Genomic DNA, 19,701 nt, shown 5'->3' with positions numbered 1-19,701 from the left:
TGTGAGCAACCTGTTCCAGTGTTTCACCACCCTCATCTTCAAAAAATTCTTTCTTATATCTAATCTGAATGTCCAATTTTTTATTTTAAAATCTTTATCCCCTGTCCTATTGCTATAGGCGCTAATAAAAAGTCTGTCCCCATCTTTCTTATAAGCCCCTTTTAAGTACTGAAAGGCCACAATAAGGTCTCCCTGGAGCCTTCTCTTCTCCATGCTCAACAACGCAAACTCTCTCAACCTTTTCTCATAGGACAGGGATTGCACTTCTCTGATCATTTTTGTGGCATCCCTCTGGACCGTCTCCAACAGGTCCATGTCCTTGCTGTACCAAGGACTCCAGGTAGGACCTCATCAGAGTGGAGCAGAACCATCTCCCTCACCTGCTGACCACTCTTCTTTTTATGCAGCCCAGGATACTCTTGGCTTCCTGGGATGCAGGTGCATCTTGCCAGCTCATGTCCAGTTTTTCATCCACTTCTGAAGTTGTGGATCAATGCACTTCACACAGGTCATGAAGCAAAATATTCACTCATGTCCTTTGAGTGTTATGTTTCACTTATTCATTAGCACTTTCAGTGCAAATGAACTGCTTCTTACAAGTACAGAAAACCACCTTCGTGGAAAGCTATATGGGCCACAAAATACCAAAGGCAGTGGCCACTCTCAGGAACACTTTATCTAGTTTCTAAATGTGAACTTAGAGGTGGAAGTCTGGACATAAGACAATCTTTCTCAGGCATTAAAGACCATGTGCAGACAAGGCACATGAAGCTAGTGTTAAATACATGCTTCTGCTGTCTTATCTGTTCATTCACCCGGGAAGTAAGTGTGCGTTTAATTTCTTGGTCAAAATTAAATTAATTAGAGTGCTAACTCTTATAGGTTCAAATGACCTGTAACATGAATTTTATGATACTATTCATTAGATTTTGTTTTGGTTTAATCCTGCTAAGCCTGAAAATATTCACACTTAAAAAAACCCCCCCCCACACACACACATATATATATACACACATATAACAATGACATTCAAGTTTGAGAACGAAAGCCATTATAGGAGAACAAAGTTAGAATCAGTCTCTGAATGGCTTTTGTCCTGGATACAGGTATCAGCTTCATGCTCTATTCTGACACAAATACTTAAGGAAATAAGAATCAGCAGAAAAGGAGCCAGGTGTTGATCTTTACGACACAAAGAGAAAGGTGAACTGATGCAGACTGATGAGAATTCCTTTGCATACTACAGTGACCACTCAGCTTTGCTGAGCTCTTGTGCATACTCCAAATCCCACTGCTAATTTTTATGAGGATTTCAATAGTTCAGCAATTTGTTACTTCTTACCATGTTATATTATCCAGGTCTGTGTAGGAGTAGTTGAAATATCACTTACACCAATTGTAATTATATTTTCTAGAGGTATTAGTGTAATTTGAAAAGCAGTGTGTTTGCTATGTCTCGTCATCAGAACAAAAGAGCTCTATTCCGTGCTGTGGTTGTATCATTCCTTTTTAAATACTTAACTTTTGGGGAAGCCAGTAAAAAATTATCTGTAAATATACCCTAAGCACCTGTGTGGATCTGTGTTTTAATCTTGTCTCATGAATTAAATATATATATACATATCTCTAATCAGAGTTAGGTTTGGTCACTTAAACTTTAGTTCCTCTAGCTTTTGGACAAGTCAAGCTCAGTTTAGGCAGCTTAAACTAACATAACAATGAGAAAAAGTAGTCCAATTTACCTACTTGTCTCAAATTATATTGATTTTCAGGTATTCAGGAAACGGAAGGGAAATTATATGATCATGAGAACAGCCAGACAGACCATCCTAGTAACAGTGGGTTCACTGAAGTGAAAGTTAGTGATGGTGAAATAGAAAGTTCTGAATAGGAGCTCTCTGAAGATGTTTTACTTTCCATAACATTGTTATGAACATTCCTCATTTGCACAGTCTGCACATCTGTGGTGATGAATTTAACAGGCCTAGAAAGTTATGTTCAAAAATCTTAAATAGCAATGTTTATATGATACTTTTAATTTCCTTGACAGTTTTCTTTTCACCTGTTTGATGAAAAGGAACAAAAAAGCAATAACATTCCCAGACTTTCAATACCTGCTGAATATGTGTGCCTTTGAAGCCATCTTATTTAATCTCATTTAATAAAGTTGTTGACATTTTCCAAATATGAAATTGTGATGGTTTTCACTGTCACACATTCTTGGCAGAGTTCCCTAACATAAAAATGTAACATAATTTCTCCACAGTTAAAATTTAAATAAAATCTAATTGCAATGGTATTAATATAGAAAGAGCAACGTGGATAAAAATAATTAAGTCAATAGAATTAACATTAGAGAAGAATTTTAAAATTGAAGTCCGGGGGGAGGGCGGAGAAGACAGGAAAACATTTGTATACAAAAATAGTAAACTTTAAACAATATCCAAATAAACAGAAAATAAATTGTTTCAGTTATTTATGTTCTGACATAAATAATTATGGTAATTCCAAGATCGAATTTACAAGAATGAAGTTTTATCATTATGCATGAGGTTATGTTATTACATGTAACAGGAAATCTACAGTTTGGATGTAACCCTGTAGAAAGGCTTTTCATCATTTAAACATGATTTGAAGAAGTGGGAGGCTTTCCTGCATCTTACTGTGTTCTATTTCATCTTTAATTTAACCCTTTGAGCATTTTGCAAAATGAACAGGAGTCATGTGCATCAAAGAAAAAGATAAATTTGATTAATTCAGTTTGGTTCAAAAGTAAAAGTATTTCAACTTGCTATCATGTTAGTAACTATAAACTACAATTCCTGTTGGTGTTTATAACTGGTTGGGGAGTTTTTTTTCAAGGACCTCACCATGAAGAATGAGAAGCTGCAGACCTGATCAAACACCTACAGGCACTAAGTAACACTCTACCTGCAGAAGCCACAGACACTTCCAGAATTATTTACTTTTCAGGGGAGAGAGTCAGTTTTTAGGCTCTGTCGTTTCTTGGGAATTATTTTAAGAAAGAGTAATTTTCTTTCCATTTGCTCAACAGCTCATGGGTGATCTGAGCAGCAACTGCAACATAATCGACTCTGAGAGGGAGCAGAAGACACCCCAGAGGCATCCGGCACTCATGTGGCAGGGTCAGTCCCAGTTGCCTGTGGTTCCCTAAACAGACTAGGAAAAACGTTCCTCTTACTCTGGTAGAGGCTCATATCTATCACCACCCACCTCAAGATACCCTTCCTTGAGTGCGATATGAAGCACCCAGATATCAGCAGTGGGAATTATGTTACCCCATAGGTCTTGCAACATTTGGGGAAAGAGAATTTGAAAATTTCCCACACTGCAGTGGAACGTCTTTTTTTAATCATCTTTAAATATATTAGCACCATCGAGCTACAGATACTGTCAATTATATGGTTTTGGAGTTATCTCACATGAGGAAAGTAAATGACCATCCTTATCTTTCTATGCTGTCACACTGGCTGAGAACATGCCTTCCTATAATATAAGTCATTTCATTAAATCCCGAAATATACTAGTTGAGTATCTTCATCCTTTTAGTTAAAGATTATATGGCACCATAATTTATACACTAAAAATTTGAGCTGTCTTTACCAAAGTTCTGAAAGAAAGATAGCCTAATATTAGCAACTAAAACTGAACAGAGGCCACCCTTAGTTTGAGTTGACAGTGGACTCTAAGAGAAAATAGTCTGAGTCATGCCATTATTGCTCAAAGTCATTACATTTCACTGTCCTATTTTTAGACTTTTTTAAATACATGTCAAACCCAGAGACTGAAGATTAAAGAAAGTTAGGATGAAAAAGAACACTGAAGTTTTTCATTAGAAGACTCATTTTAGAACATGGGGACAAAGTTTACTTGATTCACAGGTTAAATTTTTTAAGTAAACATTTGGAATGCTAATATTTTAAAATTTTATCAGCATCATTATTTTTATTTGGTTCTACAAATCATTCCTAATTCTCATCTTTTGAGTCTGTCATCTCATCGTTGCTTCTGTTGGGTGGTAAATTGCCTGATTTTAAGACTTTTTAATTTGGTTTCTGCTTTCCCTCTTTCTTTTTTTCTTTTTTTTTTTTTTTTTACCAGTGTGGAACACATCTAATGTCGAAGATTGTCGATATAGCTCACCGACACCTTGTGTTTATGTTCACACACATGATGCAGCTAAAGCAATTGCATTTCTGAAAACAAAGCAAAACACACAAAGAGAAAAAGAAACAAACAAAAAACCCAACCAAACAAACAAACAAAACACAACCAAAAAACCCCACCGAAACCTAAAAGAACATTTCATGCTTCTCAGGGAAACTGATTATATTTAGCCAATGGAAATTAAGAAGAGAAATGGTGCAAAGTGATCTGAAAGGTATTGTATTTCCATGTTTTCAATCCATAACCAATGTGCTATAGATTGTGAATTTCTACTTATAGCACTGTCATCAGCAGTTTATATAATAATTAGAAAAGTTTCCCTGGTTTATTTGGCCATTTTCAAATCAGTACAAGCGAGAGCAGCTGCAGTAAAGTCCATTGCTGAACTGTTTTGCAGTGGAAGTGCATTTGGTTCACAGCATCCATGAAACTGGCTCTGAAACTGGCTGCAAAACAGGCTGTACTCTTTTGGTTTTTGGTTGGGTTTTGGGTTTGGTTTTTTTTTTTGAGGATCTGATTATCTTGCAAAACCTTCAGCACTTCCTTTTTCAGATGAGGCTGTAAAGTATGAGTAGTCTCCTCTCATCCTTCCTTCTCCCCTTCCCCACCCTCAGGCTTTCAGCTATTGCTTAAGACTCTGACTTAACAAGTAAGTTTGGAGGAGCATGGCAAATTTAATAATACACATTAGCTTTAATGGATCTGAGATGTATGGTGAAGAACTTTGTTTCAGGACAGCAAGTGTGTATTCCCATGTAATGACTTGAGAGGCTGGGTCACTTTAGCCAATTCCTGCCACCTCTCTGTGCCATCTCTCTGCTGCCCTTTTGCCTACCTTCCCTAGATAAATGATAAATTCTGCAAAGCAAACCCTGTTTCTTGCCTTGCATTTTTACCTGATGGGACTAATATTGCCTAAGTTTAAACACTTCAAAGTTAGACATATCTACCTGAGATGATCCTCTTGCTGGAGAGAAATCTCCAGGAGGTGATTTGTTTGACCAGCCGTAGACAGCTAACTAAGGATTACACAGAGGTCTCCTGAGTTCTCTTTTGTTTATTATGAAGGCAACCTGGCATTAGTAGCTCAAACTAAGACATCCAACTTATGGACACAGACATAAGAGCAGATGGAGTCTCTCTAATACAGACTGTGTGGCCATTTAGACAGTATAATACAACTCTACATGTAAAGTTTTATATCAATTTGGATGGATTTTCTATAGTTGAGCAGATTTAATCTTCGTTTCCAAGTCACAATTCATTAAACATGCAAAAAGGGGAAAATTATTTTGTGCTGCAATATCTTGTTTCATCCCCTAAAGCCTCTGCAGTGCATTCAACCATGGAGGGAGGTGAAGAGGAGGATTCCACACATGCAAAGGTGGGCAGTTGGATTGAGCACAGTCTGAAGGGAGGCTTTGAAACATTGTACGAAACTGAGGAAAGCAACAAGTATTTCCAACATGTGTAGCCTGAGACTTGAGAAGCAGCTTCCCTTTAACCTACACTTACATTTTCTCCTGAAAGAAACATCAAACCAACAGGTTTTGAACACATCTCTATAGTCTCTGCCAAGATGAAAAGTTAATAGATCCCTATGGGTATGGCTGCTTGATCAGCAAGGTTATTTTGCGCTTGGCTGTGCCTGGTTTTGCAAGCACTCCTTTACTGAACCGTGGTATAATTATCGCTTGCAGGAGAGAGTTTTTTCAGTTCCCAGCCCTGTGCCGACAACTGCCTGCAGCTCTGTGCTGCTTCCCCTGCTTTCACAACTCAGCAGAATCTGACCAGTTACAGGCACATCTGACCACAACGTAGCCCAGCTCAGATTACCTACCATCTAGATGGGCAACATACTAGTACAGCCCCAAGAAGCCTTCAAAGATAATGTTATGACCATGAAACAAATCCTGAGCCTCTGCCCACTTGCTCACCACTTACTGCTTAAAGGTGGCTTTCCAGCACTCTGGTGACACAACCTTCCTATGCCTTTCTGTAAAAGGATCCTCACAGAGATGTTCCCTTTCTGTTTTGGTACAGGGAAAACAATAGCTAGGGAAAATTTATAGTCTTGTACACTGACACAACAACTCTATAAAGGTGAAGTGGCTTAGAGTGATGGATTAAAACACAAAACAGTAGGGTAAAGCACACCTCAAGGGCAACCTTGCCTTTTACTGACCTGGCTTAGAAATTTCTGATTTGCACCTTTGTTTTCTTAAATACATTTGCATTTACAGTTGTGTATACCCTCACACCTGCATTGATCCAACATGACCGGTTACCCTGGAGCAGAGTATGAAAGTGTGTCTCTAGTAAGCGTTATTTCCCAAGATTACTGTCACATTTGTCTTCTCCCACTCAGCAAAGGCATTGGGCATTTTTGAGGTTGGGGAATATGCAGCAGGCCAATATGAAGAGAAAAGAATGGCTTCAAATCTAACCTTGTTATCATTCTTTTTTTGTTTGCTTTTGCTTCCATACAAATACATGTTGGTTCCAGAATACAAGTTTTGCATTAAATTAAGGAATTGTGTCCTGATTATTTCTAAAATAGGTGGGTTGATTGCTCTTTGTTAGATCTTACTTGTCCACAGTGACAAGTGGCTTAGCTCAGATGTCAAATGACCCAGTTAAGATGAGCTGTCTAGGAACAGCTTCATAATCTGACTTGGGACAAATAAGCATGAATTTTTTAAATTTACCTTGATTTAAAATTAGGCATCTAAATTAGTACTCAGCCCTGTCAGTTGCCACAGTGGTGCCATAATACCTTTGCGTATAGCTCTCCAAAAGTCAATTGCTCCCTTCAGCATTGCAGGGAGCATGTTGACTTTGATGTGAAATTATATATTCAGGATATTCTTGTGACAACCACAAAAGTGACTCAAGAATGCCAGTCCCCACTGATCTTATTGCAGACCATGTTTTTAAATAACTTTCAGGCTTTGAAAATTCATCTACATTTTGGACATTCGAATTTGAGAGATTTGTCCATGACTGTGGAGGCAAAAAGTGCAAGTATAATGATAATTGTTAGATACCACATAGTAATTGTAGGTTTGGTGGACAGAAAGGCATTACTGTTTTTTCCCTTAGATCAGTGGTCTTTATTTTCCTTTCTCTTAGGGACAAATTGTCTATATTTAGAATCAAGTTTTTATTGTGGAGAGTTTAATTGTGAATGAATATAGCTTTCTATACATCCATATAAATGGATTTAACATATGTACATACATGGTTGTTAAAGTCTCCATAGTTCTAAACATTAGTTCAGAATCAAATATAAAATGGACAAAGGGAGGGGGTAAACTGCGTAATGGAAAAGTGTGGTGTGATATAAATATTATTTGAATACAGCCTTGCTCTGAAATTTTCAGCAAAACTTTCACTGAACTTAATAGAAGCTTTGTGTAAATAAGCAGTAAAGAACATGTATTGTCTTATATAGTACAACAAATATAATTTTATAAAACAGGGGAATGAAATCTTCCTGTCTCCTCAGAAAGCAGTCTATTAAGTTAATGGTCTAACTTAAACCTGGTTAGCTATGGTGTAATGCTATGGCTATAGAAGTACAATAGTTTAATTGTCATGTGGTCCAAATCCCGATGGCACTAAAAATATCTTTTTAAACAACCAGTTCCTGCCTCAAAAATGCCCTGCAACTTCAACGGCAGTTAAAATACAAGCATTAAAATCGATTCTTAATGACTACACAATTAAGCCCTGTTGTGCAGAGGCTGCTCTCACACACCCCGGCAGAGCAGCGGGTGCTGCCTGCCAGCCTGGGATGGGTGCTCAGTTTCTCCCCAGGGCTGCCACCACCACTGCTGGGCCCTACACCCACTCCTGTTGTCTCTGAACCCCTGCTAGGCCTTGTCAGCTGGTTGTCACCCCCCATCAAGAAGCCGAATGGTCCCTGGAGGCACGTACTTGCCCGTCTCCCTACTCACCCTTGCTCCTTACTCATACCGCTTGTGGCAGACATGACCAGCCAGCTTGAGGTCAGTGATGCCGAGGGAAGCAAGCGCCCAGGGGTTTCACAGATTCTGCTTCCCTTCCCATTAAGGGTGGGGACGAGGTTGGTCTCTTAAGGAACTACTAGAAATTTGGTTCTATATTTGACTTTCAATGGCCGTTAAAGATCATTGCTTATGGCAATATTTGCATAACACCACCTTCCTCTCACTAACAAAACATGTTGTTTGGAAGTGAAGTGGAAATTTTAGCTATTACTTTAACAGCTTTAAATTCTCGGAAATATATGAAAAAACCTGCGCCATAAGCTATAGCATAAAAATATTCCATGTACTGAGACAAAATTAATACAAGATGAGCTGACTCTTTCATCACAGCAGGGAGACTCAAGAAAAAAGAGCCCTGAATATGGATTAAGGTTTTAGGTATTTAAAAGGGCAAGTCAGGTGTATGTGGTGTTGAAGACATGTTTATCTTGGATTGAGATGAGAAAATTCTGTAATCAGGGTAGGCTCTTGTAATGCAATGATTTCTTTCAAATTATGAGTAACTTGAAATCATGCTACATCCCTTAAGCCTTTTTTTTCTTTTTTTCTTTTTTTCATTTTTTTTTTCCTTAAAGTAGTGCCTATATGCTAAAGCCTTGAGGGAGGCAATTTTGTCTCTTTTAAGCCCAGTTTTTATAACTGCTATAACTGCTATGGGCATATTTGAATCTTCAGATCCAGATGCTTTCAAAGGTGGGAGTTTGCATCCCTGAGTCCAGTTCCGGAAAGGATTCACCTAACCCTTTATGAGAAGCAAGAACTGGAATACACAAGCAATGACAGATGAGCTACAACTAGCACAGCATTTTCCTGTTTCAATTATTCATTACTTGGAAGATGCTAAAACACTTTGAAAGGTCTCACACTCACAATCAAGTATTTGGTGCACAAAACTAAAAGCAAGGGGGCTGAGATTCAAATGGCAACTAAGAGTTTTTAGTAACAATAAGGGTATAAGTTAATAGTGCCTCTGATCTCAACAAGTAAGAAAGGTCCATTATGGCAAAAAGTTATACAGGGACAAAAACATCAGACAGATACAACATTCAGACACTGTCCATCTCAGACACTGAAACAGATCTGCTTTCTCTTAAAGCTGCTGAAGATGCCATTGCTATTCTTATAGCATTACAAACCTTAAAAAAAAAAAAAAATCATGAGACCTGCAATGGCCTTCACCTGAGCTCTGCTCCAGACAGGGACAGCCAAGCTTCTGACTGTATGCTTGCAAAACTGAGGTGGATTCAGAGGTCCACAAACAAGATAACCTTCAGCAAAGGTTTTGTGGTTTTTTTTTTTTTCATGAGAAAACCTCTTTGGACCTCCAGCCAGAGAAAATTCTCACAAGTAGTATAGAAACTATCATGGAATGGATCAGGGTGGCGAAGTGGACAGGAATGGAAGGCCTGGCCTTAGGGGAGATGGACTAGTCACTCTCTGCACCCTTTAGCATCGTGCTGGTCATTTCCCTGAGATCCAGAGGTGAATCTTTTATTCTTTTGCCTAAGGAATGCACTTTGTGAGAAAGTACAAACAGTATTGATAACAGAGGTCAGCTCCCTCCCCAAGCCATAAACGTTTCCTTTTTTCCATGTCAGAGAAATAATTAAACTAAAATGTCATTATTGCAGTATTTCCCTGCTACATATACCTTTCACCTAAGAATATCAAAAGACTTTGTCCTGGCAATTATGGTCATCCTTAAGAGGCTTGGTAATAAAGTTTGTATATAACACAGTTTAGGAATCAATCTCAAAAACACAGGTTGCACTCCCTGAGTCTGAGTACTGACATCCTGTATTTTTCCCTTTCTGGCACCTAAAAATTTGGAAAAAAAAAAAAATCTCTTCTAGACACATTTAACCCACATTTTACTAATAGTCCCAGTAAGACACTGTGCAGTGGATAACAGGCCAAATGAAATCATAGCAAAAGAAGATTAAAAAGTTGTGTCAAGAAGAGCCTGGATTTTTGTTAAGTTTACAGCCTTTAATATATTCAAGCACATAATATCAGCCAAATGAAGACCCTGTTTTAGAAAGCATACGGTTTTTAGTCAAAGACCCCTAAGGGTATGCTGAAATGCCTTTTTTTCAGAGAATAGTGACTTGAATGGAAGCTCAGCACTTCCCTGACTGCAGGCCAGCATGGATCCAGCCCCTGGGTCCCATCCTGTGGGAACAGTAGGCAGAGAGACCTCTTTTCAAAGCAGGTCAGCCTTTGAAACAAGAACTGACCTTCAGCAACTAAGACTCCCCTCTCCTTTGCAGTCTTCATGCACTTTCTATTAGAAAGCAATGCAGCTAGGTATATTCTAAGTCTTATCTGCTAAACGTCCTTAAAAGCCTGAAGTTGTTCCTGTTCTCACTAAAAGACAGGAACTGAGCACGTCTGAGAGACAGGACTGTCCGTCAACTCCTCTTCCTCTGCCTTTCCCATATATGGTTAGTTCTGCTATCAAACCTAATCTGTTTTCCATGCATTTCCATGCAGTTTTGATCATCAAGGGTATAAAGGATGAACTTCCTGTGTGTTTCTAGGAAACTACTGTGGGATAAGAAGGTTCCAAGTAACTGCCCAGGCACATTCTGCTTGCTGCTCTTTCTCTGGAGAGGAGAAGGAGGGGATGTCAGGGCCAGCAGTGCAGCTGCTTGAAGGAGAGGGAGAGCAGGGAATAGCCTTCTGCCATTGTCCTTTCCAGGAGAGAGGGAAAAAGCGGGGGGTACCTGCTGGGAAGGATGCCCTCAAGGGGGTCCAGACCCCGCATCCCTGCCTGGCATCTACATTTATATTGTGCTGCTGCAGTCAGAACTCATAGCCTAAATAAAGATACATTTTCTTCCCTCATCACATAAAGGGAAGCTGTTTAGATAAGCCACACATCATAAATGCATTGTGATACCCAAAGCGAGAATAGTGCTTTTCCCTGCAAGAGCAGCTGCTCTTTTATGGAGGTTGATAGGTGAGAAAATGGAAGAGTTTTACATTTCATTTAAAATTGAGCCACTGAGCTTTCTAAATCAATATCGGTGCCCTCAAATCTCAGACCAAAAAATACCTGTCAAAGAAAGAGAATGACTGTTCTCATCATTCTAGCCATCAAAGTTATTTTGATCAAGTCTATGTGTATTTTTAATAATGATTTTCCTTCTCCCCCAAAGTCTTGTTATTCACTTGAAGGTAAAATTATACAAAAAGAGGAGCAACTTTCTGAAAAAGTGTGAGAACCTCTGGGACAAGATCAACCAGTATTTTGTCAACTCGAAATCTTGAATTATACATGTGACAGAAGGCACTGCGAGTATGGCTCTTCACAACACAGATAGTTTAAAAATATTCTTTTAACAACACACAATAGTGGCAAGATTACAATAAATCATAGTTTACTGTTTGTTTACCACCTTTAACATTAATTATTGTGAAGATTATATATTTATGGCATCCATGTCCCAATGTGAACAGGTGGAAAATACTTCCTCCTGCTATGAGAAGCCTCCATAAGAACTGGAATTTGAACTTAAAAGAAAAACAATCCTGAAACTGCGACAGAGTGTTTCATACATTGTGTAAGTCATGCTGAGATTCACACAAGAAACCTCTACCAACCTCTGCCTCTACTTGTAGCTCTTTTCCCAGTGCTAAGCAGTGTCCTACTACAAATATTTTAAAAATTTAAAGAAATTATGAGAAGTGTTACTTAGAATTTATCAAAAACAAGTATTCAATTTAGAATATGTTCTAATAAAGATTTTCCAAAACCTGAATATTTTTGCCCATGGCAATGACAAAGTTCTGAAGAAGGTATGTATTCTAATGGATGAATCTATGTGATAGAAGACAACAACAAAGGAGTACTACACGCAGATCAGTGACAACATTATTTCAAACAGTTTGAGTGCATTTAAAAGAAGGGAAGCTACTGATCATTCACCATATTTGTAGCTGTATTTATACACTGCTAAATCATACCTTTATTTGAAAATTTCACACAATTGTTTTTCTCTGTAACATTACTAAGCTCAAAATGAAATACCACAAGTTGTATCAGAATTTTTTAGTCTAACTTTATTACTGTTCAAGATTCTACTTTATGATTTTACAGTTACAAAATGCAATCCTCTTGAAATGAAATTCTGCATAAATTTTGTTCAAGCTATTCCAAAAAGACAGGGATATGATTGAGATCAGAATGTGACCTGTAATACTTAGGTAGCCAATAGTTGCACAAGCAGCTACATCTTAACAGACTTATCAGAGGTAATGGGACATTTTTAGATTGTTGTCCGTAAGAATACGGAGCACACTTCAGTGTTTGAAGCATTTACGACATTTTGCATATTTGCTATGAACCTAAATTCAAAATATCTTCTCTTAACTTAAAAGAAAAATAAGTTTGCGCCCATTTGTGCTTGTAAGCATGCTCCTAAAATTTAAACTGCATCTCAGGTCTCTCAAATACTATACCAAAAAGGCAGTTTTTAACCATAAACGCAATAGTATTTAATGCGATGGTAATAAAATAACAAATATCAAACACTAAAACCTGTAAAGAGGGAGAAACAATCATGGTAAAATGAAACAGCAGAGCAAAAATACACATTATTCACTCGTTGAAGATGACTGCTCTAATGTTCTGCTGCTTCTTCTATTGTTTATGAAAAGCTACTCTTAATTAATTAAATGCCTCCTCAACAGCTAAATCAACACCTTACAACAGCATTTACACTAGAAATAAAACAGAACAGTGGAGATTTCATTTATAACTTTGGTTAAAAAAAAAAAACCCAACATTAAACCCCCAACTAAAATTCTGCAGATCAGGAAGATATTTTCATGGATTAAAAATAATGAACTTTCACGTTACCACAATGCCGCCAAAATGGGGAGGAAGAAAAGCCTCTAAACTGTCTCCATTACTATGCAAATAATGTCATGTACATGTGACACATGATGTCAAGAATTTTACTTCATTTCTTACAGCTGAAGGAACAGAATATAGACACTGCTGCTATAATAGGGTTTGAAGTGGAGTTATACATACCTGCCCATACCAACTGTATTCCAGCATTGTAACCTCAGTGAACACCAAGTCTTAGAAAACTCAGCGCAAATTCGTGAATACCAACTGTTTCATGTAAGACAAAGCCTATGACTATGCTGCTACTTTCCCTTTCAAGGGAGTGTGCTACAGTCTACAACTTTTTACTTCACCACCAGCACTGCTACAATCATTGCTTTGTTGAAGTGTTGTGCTCTTGCAGCTAAAACCTGTTGATAATGAACCTGAACCCATTATTTTGAGTCAATGAATTGAAAGAAATAGGGCAAAGAATGAAAGCCACAGGGCCAATTACCAGCATTCTTTGATGTATTACTTGCTAGCACCCACCAAATCACTTTGTGTCTTTGTCTTGATCCCCTCTGTTATTCATTAATTATTCTGGAAGGGTTAGAGTTCAGATAGCTAATTGCACAGACAGTCTTACTTGGTGGGGATTCTCCCTACACTGACACTTTCCCCAACTGTGCCCAGCCACCTTGTATTATGCCAATTAATCCAATTCTTGGCATTTTTGTACAGTCCTCCAGGTTCTTTTAAAGCTTTGCCTAAAATGTTTTCACTCAGGCTTGCACAACAGACGCTGAAGAAGATTTGTGAACTGGACAGATAATGTTTTACAATTGTCTTCTTCATTCTTTATGAAGGTCACTGGCCTTAGCAACCCTGTTTTCTTTCCCACATGCTTGTCTCTTTATTTACAAGCATAGTGTCTAGTACTTTTATTACATGTGTAGAAATGAGAATTATTTTACACCCTTTAACTTTTCCTCTCCCTACTCCTCCTCGTTCTTTTTGTCAGAAAGGACCTTTGCTGAATTGAGAGGTAGATGTCGCTTTATATCTTGAGAGACAATTTCTAGTAATAGTCTTGCAGTTAACAAAAGGAAAATATCGTATTTCTTTGATATTAGTGCTAGAATGCTTCCATGTTGAAAATTTCATAACAAAAAAAAAAAAAAAAAAGGAATAAATTGTAACCATGAGAATACGAAAAAGAGAAGCAAAAACTTTCTGTTCTGCGAGGTCAAAGCGCAGGCTCCTGTTTGCACACTCAGCAACTGTTCACTTCCAGTTCCAGAAAATAAGCACTTAGGAGTCTCTTCATTTTCACCCAAGATGAGAAAGAAAATGTCTGTTTCCTGGGTTTGGCCACTAATTCCATGTTTGTTATTCTTTTGCCATAGATAGAATCATAGAATCATTTTGGTTGGAAGAGACACTCAGGATCATCGAGTCCAACCATAACCTAACTCTGTCACTAAACTGTGTCCCTAAGAACCTCATCTAAACGCCTTTTAAACTCCTCCAGGAATGGTGACTCCACCACTTCCCTGGGCAGCCTGTTCCAATGCCTGACAACCCTTTCTGTGAAGAAATTTTTCTTAATAATGTGCCTCCCCTGGCACAACTTGAGGTCATTTCCTCTTGCCCTATCGCTTGCTACCTGGGAGAAGAGACCAACACACTCCATGCTACAACCTCCTTTCAGGTAGCTGCAGAGAGCAATAAGGTCTCCCCACAGACTCCTTTTCTCCAGGCTAAACAGCCCCAACTTCCTCAACTGCTCCTCATAAGACTTGTATTCCAGGCCCCTCACCAGCCTCATCACCCTCCTCTGAACTGTCTTCAGCACCTCAATGTCTTTCTTATGATGAGCAGCCCAAAACTGAACACAGTATTGAGGGTGGGCTTCCTGCTCCTACAACCCTAGAAAATTCGTAATTCGGGATAAGAGTTTGAGGACACAAATCACAAGGGGCACAATTAGAACCATGCCTATTCACAATTATGTCTATCCTGCTTTTAAGTACTTGCAGTGCAGGCAATGTCTGCAATTTTAGGTCCTCATAGTCACTGCCATTTGGCTGGGAACAGTGAAATAAATGGCTTTACCTGAAAAGCTGGAAGCTAAAGAAAAGAGGTGAAACTAGGACCTCAGAGAGTACTCAGAGATTCAGTATGTACAGACAAGAGGTCCTTTAAGAAAGTGGCCACTGAAAAAATAGCAGAAAACGTGAGCTACAGAGAGCATGCTCATATTATTTTAAATCATAATATTAGATACCTAAGTAATTATCCAACTATGTAATTATTGTTTTCCAGAGATACCAGTTAGTTTATAACATTGCACTGCAGACATTGAAGTGTTTAGAAATATTTTACCCAGGCAGTGTCATTCTGGAATTACACTGAACAGATATTGCAATGAGTTAAACGTGAATACTGAAGACCAAGGTAAGAAAAAAAAAAAAAAAAAAAAAAGGATTTTATAACAAATCCCTTTAAAAAATTAGCAGTGTTTTAGCACTTCAGGTGATCTCACTGCTAATCTCCATTCACAGATAACAGAAATCCAATATCCTTCAAGCAACCAGGTCAAAAGAACAGTTCAATAATTACAGGAGTCTTATACAAGAATCTGTAAAACACCCAGGAGCATAGGGTAGTTGAGGAAGATTAAAGAAAGAAAGTTTGTTTATAGATTTCATTTTTCTGCCACAAGAATCTAAATAAGCTTAAGATGGTGCCTCTCTCCCTATACAAAGTCCAAAAAGAAAGTTATTAAACATAGTTCTGTGAAACGAGTTATGTTTTAGATATATATATTCAGAACCACTCAAGCTTCATCTTCAGGTGAATGGTGTGCAAAATATTTCTGTTAGTCTAAACAAAATTCTATCTCTGACCTCTCTTCTTAGACTGGCCTGTTGACTGAACTAATGCAACACTGACCATCCATTAATTCATACTTATTAAGTGTCCGATGTCAAACTTGGTTTCTAAAGCTACCTTAGCATCAAAACTAAAAACCGAAGAGTTCTGTGAAGTAATCTATTTTTTCACAGTTGTGTCCATGCATAAAATACAGATCTTTCACATTCCATGACTTGACTTTTTTTCCTCATTAAATAGACCGAATGAAAGGTTTCTGTTTTATTAATATATGATTCAGGTAATCCAGATATCAATTCATTTTTCTTCAAAGAACAGGAATCTTTCAATATCTGAAAATGAAGATAGTTTTTAGAAATAGGGGAATGTTATCTAACTCTAAAGTAGAAGAGCACCTTGAGTCAATGGTGCAAAGTTGGGCTTGTGATACTATAAAGTTAAAAATTCAAAAGGTTAAAATATTCCCAAAGAATTATTTCTTAAAAGAGATAGAGACTGATGCCAAATCCAAACTGCCAGAATTGGTTTTGGAAAATCTAGCCTGCGATTTCTGAATCCCTTGATAATGGTGAATGTACCATGGAAGAGGGGGAGCCACCATATATTGTGTTATCAGCAGCTGTGCTGAGAAATACCTTCACCTGGTCGAGGAGGCTGGGGGGACCTCTGGGATCCAACCTAAGATAGCTGTTCACAGAAGACTATCCACAGCTCAGTATTTGGCTGCTTTCTCCCACTAGTTTCTCCTCTCTCACTTGAAAAACACATTACTATTTACCTTGCTGCTAAATTAAAGTAATGTCACACAACTCTCAGCTGTGGGGGCACCTGACTGCACAGGTTGATGCCCCACTCTCTTGAACCATATCACAGCATTTAAAACAGGGATGAAATAACCCACTCTGGGGCAAGGTAGTAGAGAATTTGCAGATTTTGTGCATTCAATAAATTCTATACATCAGTCTTCTAAATTTCTAAATATCATTTTTTTACACAGAAGGATCCAATAAAAAAATTCTTTGCACACAATCCTAGTTTTTAAGGAAGATTTTATTGTTACAGAAATATTTCAGAATCTTCCATAACCCCCAGCCTCACTCCTTGAAATGAGCCCCAGAGCTGAGAACAGTTCTTTATTTTAGAGAACAGTTCTTTAGTTTGGATATAGCTCCAACTACTTTTTTAATGTAGAAAAGTAAGATGTTGCAAACATTACTTAAACAAACATACAACTTAAGTATCTGCATTGGATGATTACTGTTATTCTCTCAATTTTTTCCTGCATTACTGGATTTGACATTGAAACTTGAGAAGTCTAAGATGTCCTTTCTGTCAATAAAGTCCTTTTTAGCTCTAAGGCCCTTAAGGAAGTGGTTCACTATGTCTGTGTAATTCTTTTCACACTGGGGCACTAATCTGTTATCCAATAACTTCTGACTATGAGCTCTCAGTCACAGCGGAGGCTTCTAAAAGTGCTCTGTTGCTGAGGTCAATAGCAATTGCTTACAACTTCCACAGGAGCAGCCCAGGGCAGAGATCTTTTGCAAGTCCTATCTCATGTGTTTCAGCTAAGTTTGGAAGTCTCCTAGACTCCTTTCTCTATAAATAAAGCAGTGCAAAATGTAAATTATTTCCTCCACAAATAATCAGGAAGAATGGCAATTCATATGGGAATAGGCTTATTACATCTTATAGATTAATATTTAACTCCTAAATAAGAACAGATTAATAAACAGCTTTCAAGAGCCACAATATAAGATGAAGTTGCACTAGATATGGAATACAGCAGAGAAGAGAAACAGTGGTTGATTGTCTACAAGAGCGATTGATTTCAACTTGAAGAAAAGCAAAAACAGCAACAAAATTACTCAGAGAAGAAGTCCAAGTTATTCTCAGCTAGATTCTTAACTGTATGTAAATTATGTTGCCCTGGTGAACTTAAGCATGAGTATCTGAACCTTGTATGAACTGAGCATCATTGGGCTAAAACCTTCTGGTTTTCCAAAGCAGAAACAAATATCTTCCCAGTAATAAAATAAATAAGATACTTTAAGGGTTATATCTAACTTTTTCTTAAATTCATTTATAATGCGGCAGTCCAAAGTTACCTCTCTGGTATATAGAGCAAGAATATTATATGATTCTGAAACTCATCACATTAATGCATCTTTCTTCTTTCAGTAACACGATTCAGAAATTGAGCTTTTTCCCTAGCAATTGCATCTTATTTTTAGATCCTCTCTGTTATTTAATGACTAGCATATTTAATTTAAACAGTGGCAAAAGCCTACCATTTTGCTTTTAAATTATTGTCATTGATTAGGAACATTGTCTGGATAATAATAATAACAATAATTTTATTACTGTACATTTTCCATGAACTTTTTGCACTGCACAGGACTCTGACGAAGTAAATGAGGCAGCTCAAGCTTTCAGAGGAAAAGGTGTCTATTTTCACATGTGGAACATTGTAAGCATAGCAACTAAATACAAAGCCCGGTTCAAAATTCAACACACCAGTCAAAAGCATTGGTTTGTTACACTATCTTAACAACCTGCAGTACAAAAATAGACACAGACGATGAGCCTCAAAATGAGTGTGAGCTGAAGAAATATGATAAATAAAATGTAGCAGTTGTCCCTCATGGCATTGTCACATATACATAGTATAATTTGAATGTTGCATATTAACAAGCTTGTCCATGAACAGCGAAACTGATACAGTGCTGTTTCCTATGGATTTCTGTTTTATTTCCCTTTAAGCTTTCTACCCCAGGACTCCTAGTTAGCCTATTTTGGATTGTTCCTCATGATCACTGCACTGCACCTTCCAATGGTGGGAAGGGGGTTTGCAGCACATGGGCTCCTGACCCAGAGTCCCACTTGAGCCCAACAGGCTATGCACAGCCCCTTGCTTACAACTCCACAGAGTCATTAGAGTTTTCTTTCTCTGTTGTACAATTTATGTTTTTTTTCCCTACCCACCTGTGGATCTCCATGACACTTCAAGGCACTTCTGTTGAAATTCCTTTGCAGGTTCAAGAACTATTGAGGTGGGAGGAAAGAAAGGTTGATGATGAGCAAACAGATGGCAATGACCATCAAAAAATGCCACATTTCTTTTGGAAGTTGTTCTAAAAATGATCCAGTAGTACTACCTTGGGAAAGTGACGGATGCCACTTTGAAACCAAGCCTCACTGAACACTGCTTCACTATGAGGCCTGTTCCAAAGTTTCTTATTTGTTTAATACAACACAACCTCAAGAAGCACTAGAGACTTCATACCCATGAGAGACAGCAGAAGAAAAGCTGAAGTTTAATAGTACACTACCTTAGAAAATAGAAAAATGAATATATTTATTTAATCTGATTTTATAGAAATTTTAGAGGTCTCCACCAAACATACAAAACTCTCAACTGATTCCAGAGAAGTTATAAAGTCACTACAGTATCCTTTGAATCCTAGAAAACGTACAAGCTACAAGATCACATATCTGCAACAATATGAAAATGAGACAATAGAGAAATAATAAAACTCTTTAATCAAATACTATTATTTTGAAAAACCACTGTGTTTTCTCATGATGTGAATAATTCTTGTGGAACAACTTTCTAATGTTAACATTAACTGAAAGGTAAGAAGATATAAGATTGAAAATATAACTTCAGTTTTTTTTATATGTAGCAAATAACAATCAGAAGAGGCAGAAAATGTATTAAGTAAGGGGCATGTATAGCAGAAAAAA

At 37.7% G+C, this 19,701-nt stretch overlaps 1 protein-coding gene across 1 annotated transcript in view; it reads right to left on the bottom strand.

Annotated features, from left to right (window-relative positions):
- The window catches only part of TFEC (transcription factor EC), a gene marked incomplete at both ends in the record, with an annotated part of 68,806 nt that extends 55,453 nt beyond the window's left edge, over positions 1–13,353 (bottom strand). Inside the window, 3 exon segments of the mRNA XM_080363586.1 lie at positions 13,261–13,295; positions 13,298–13,325; positions 13,327–13,353. Coding sequence (XP_080219712.1) covers positions 13,261–13,295; positions 13,298–13,325; positions 13,327–13,353 — 90 coding nt within the window.
- Positions 13,354–19,701: the final 6,348 nt, after the last annotated feature.

The sequence above is a fragment of the Nesoenas mayeri genome (assembly GCF_963082525.1).
Source record: "Nesoenas mayeri genome assembly, chromosome: 1".
Lineage (NCBI taxonomy): Eukaryota > Metazoa > Chordata > Aves > Columbiformes > Columbidae > Nesoenas > Nesoenas mayeri.
The sequence above is the reverse complement of the archived record's forward strand: the minus strand, read 5'-3'. Positions and strand labels throughout refer to the sequence as shown.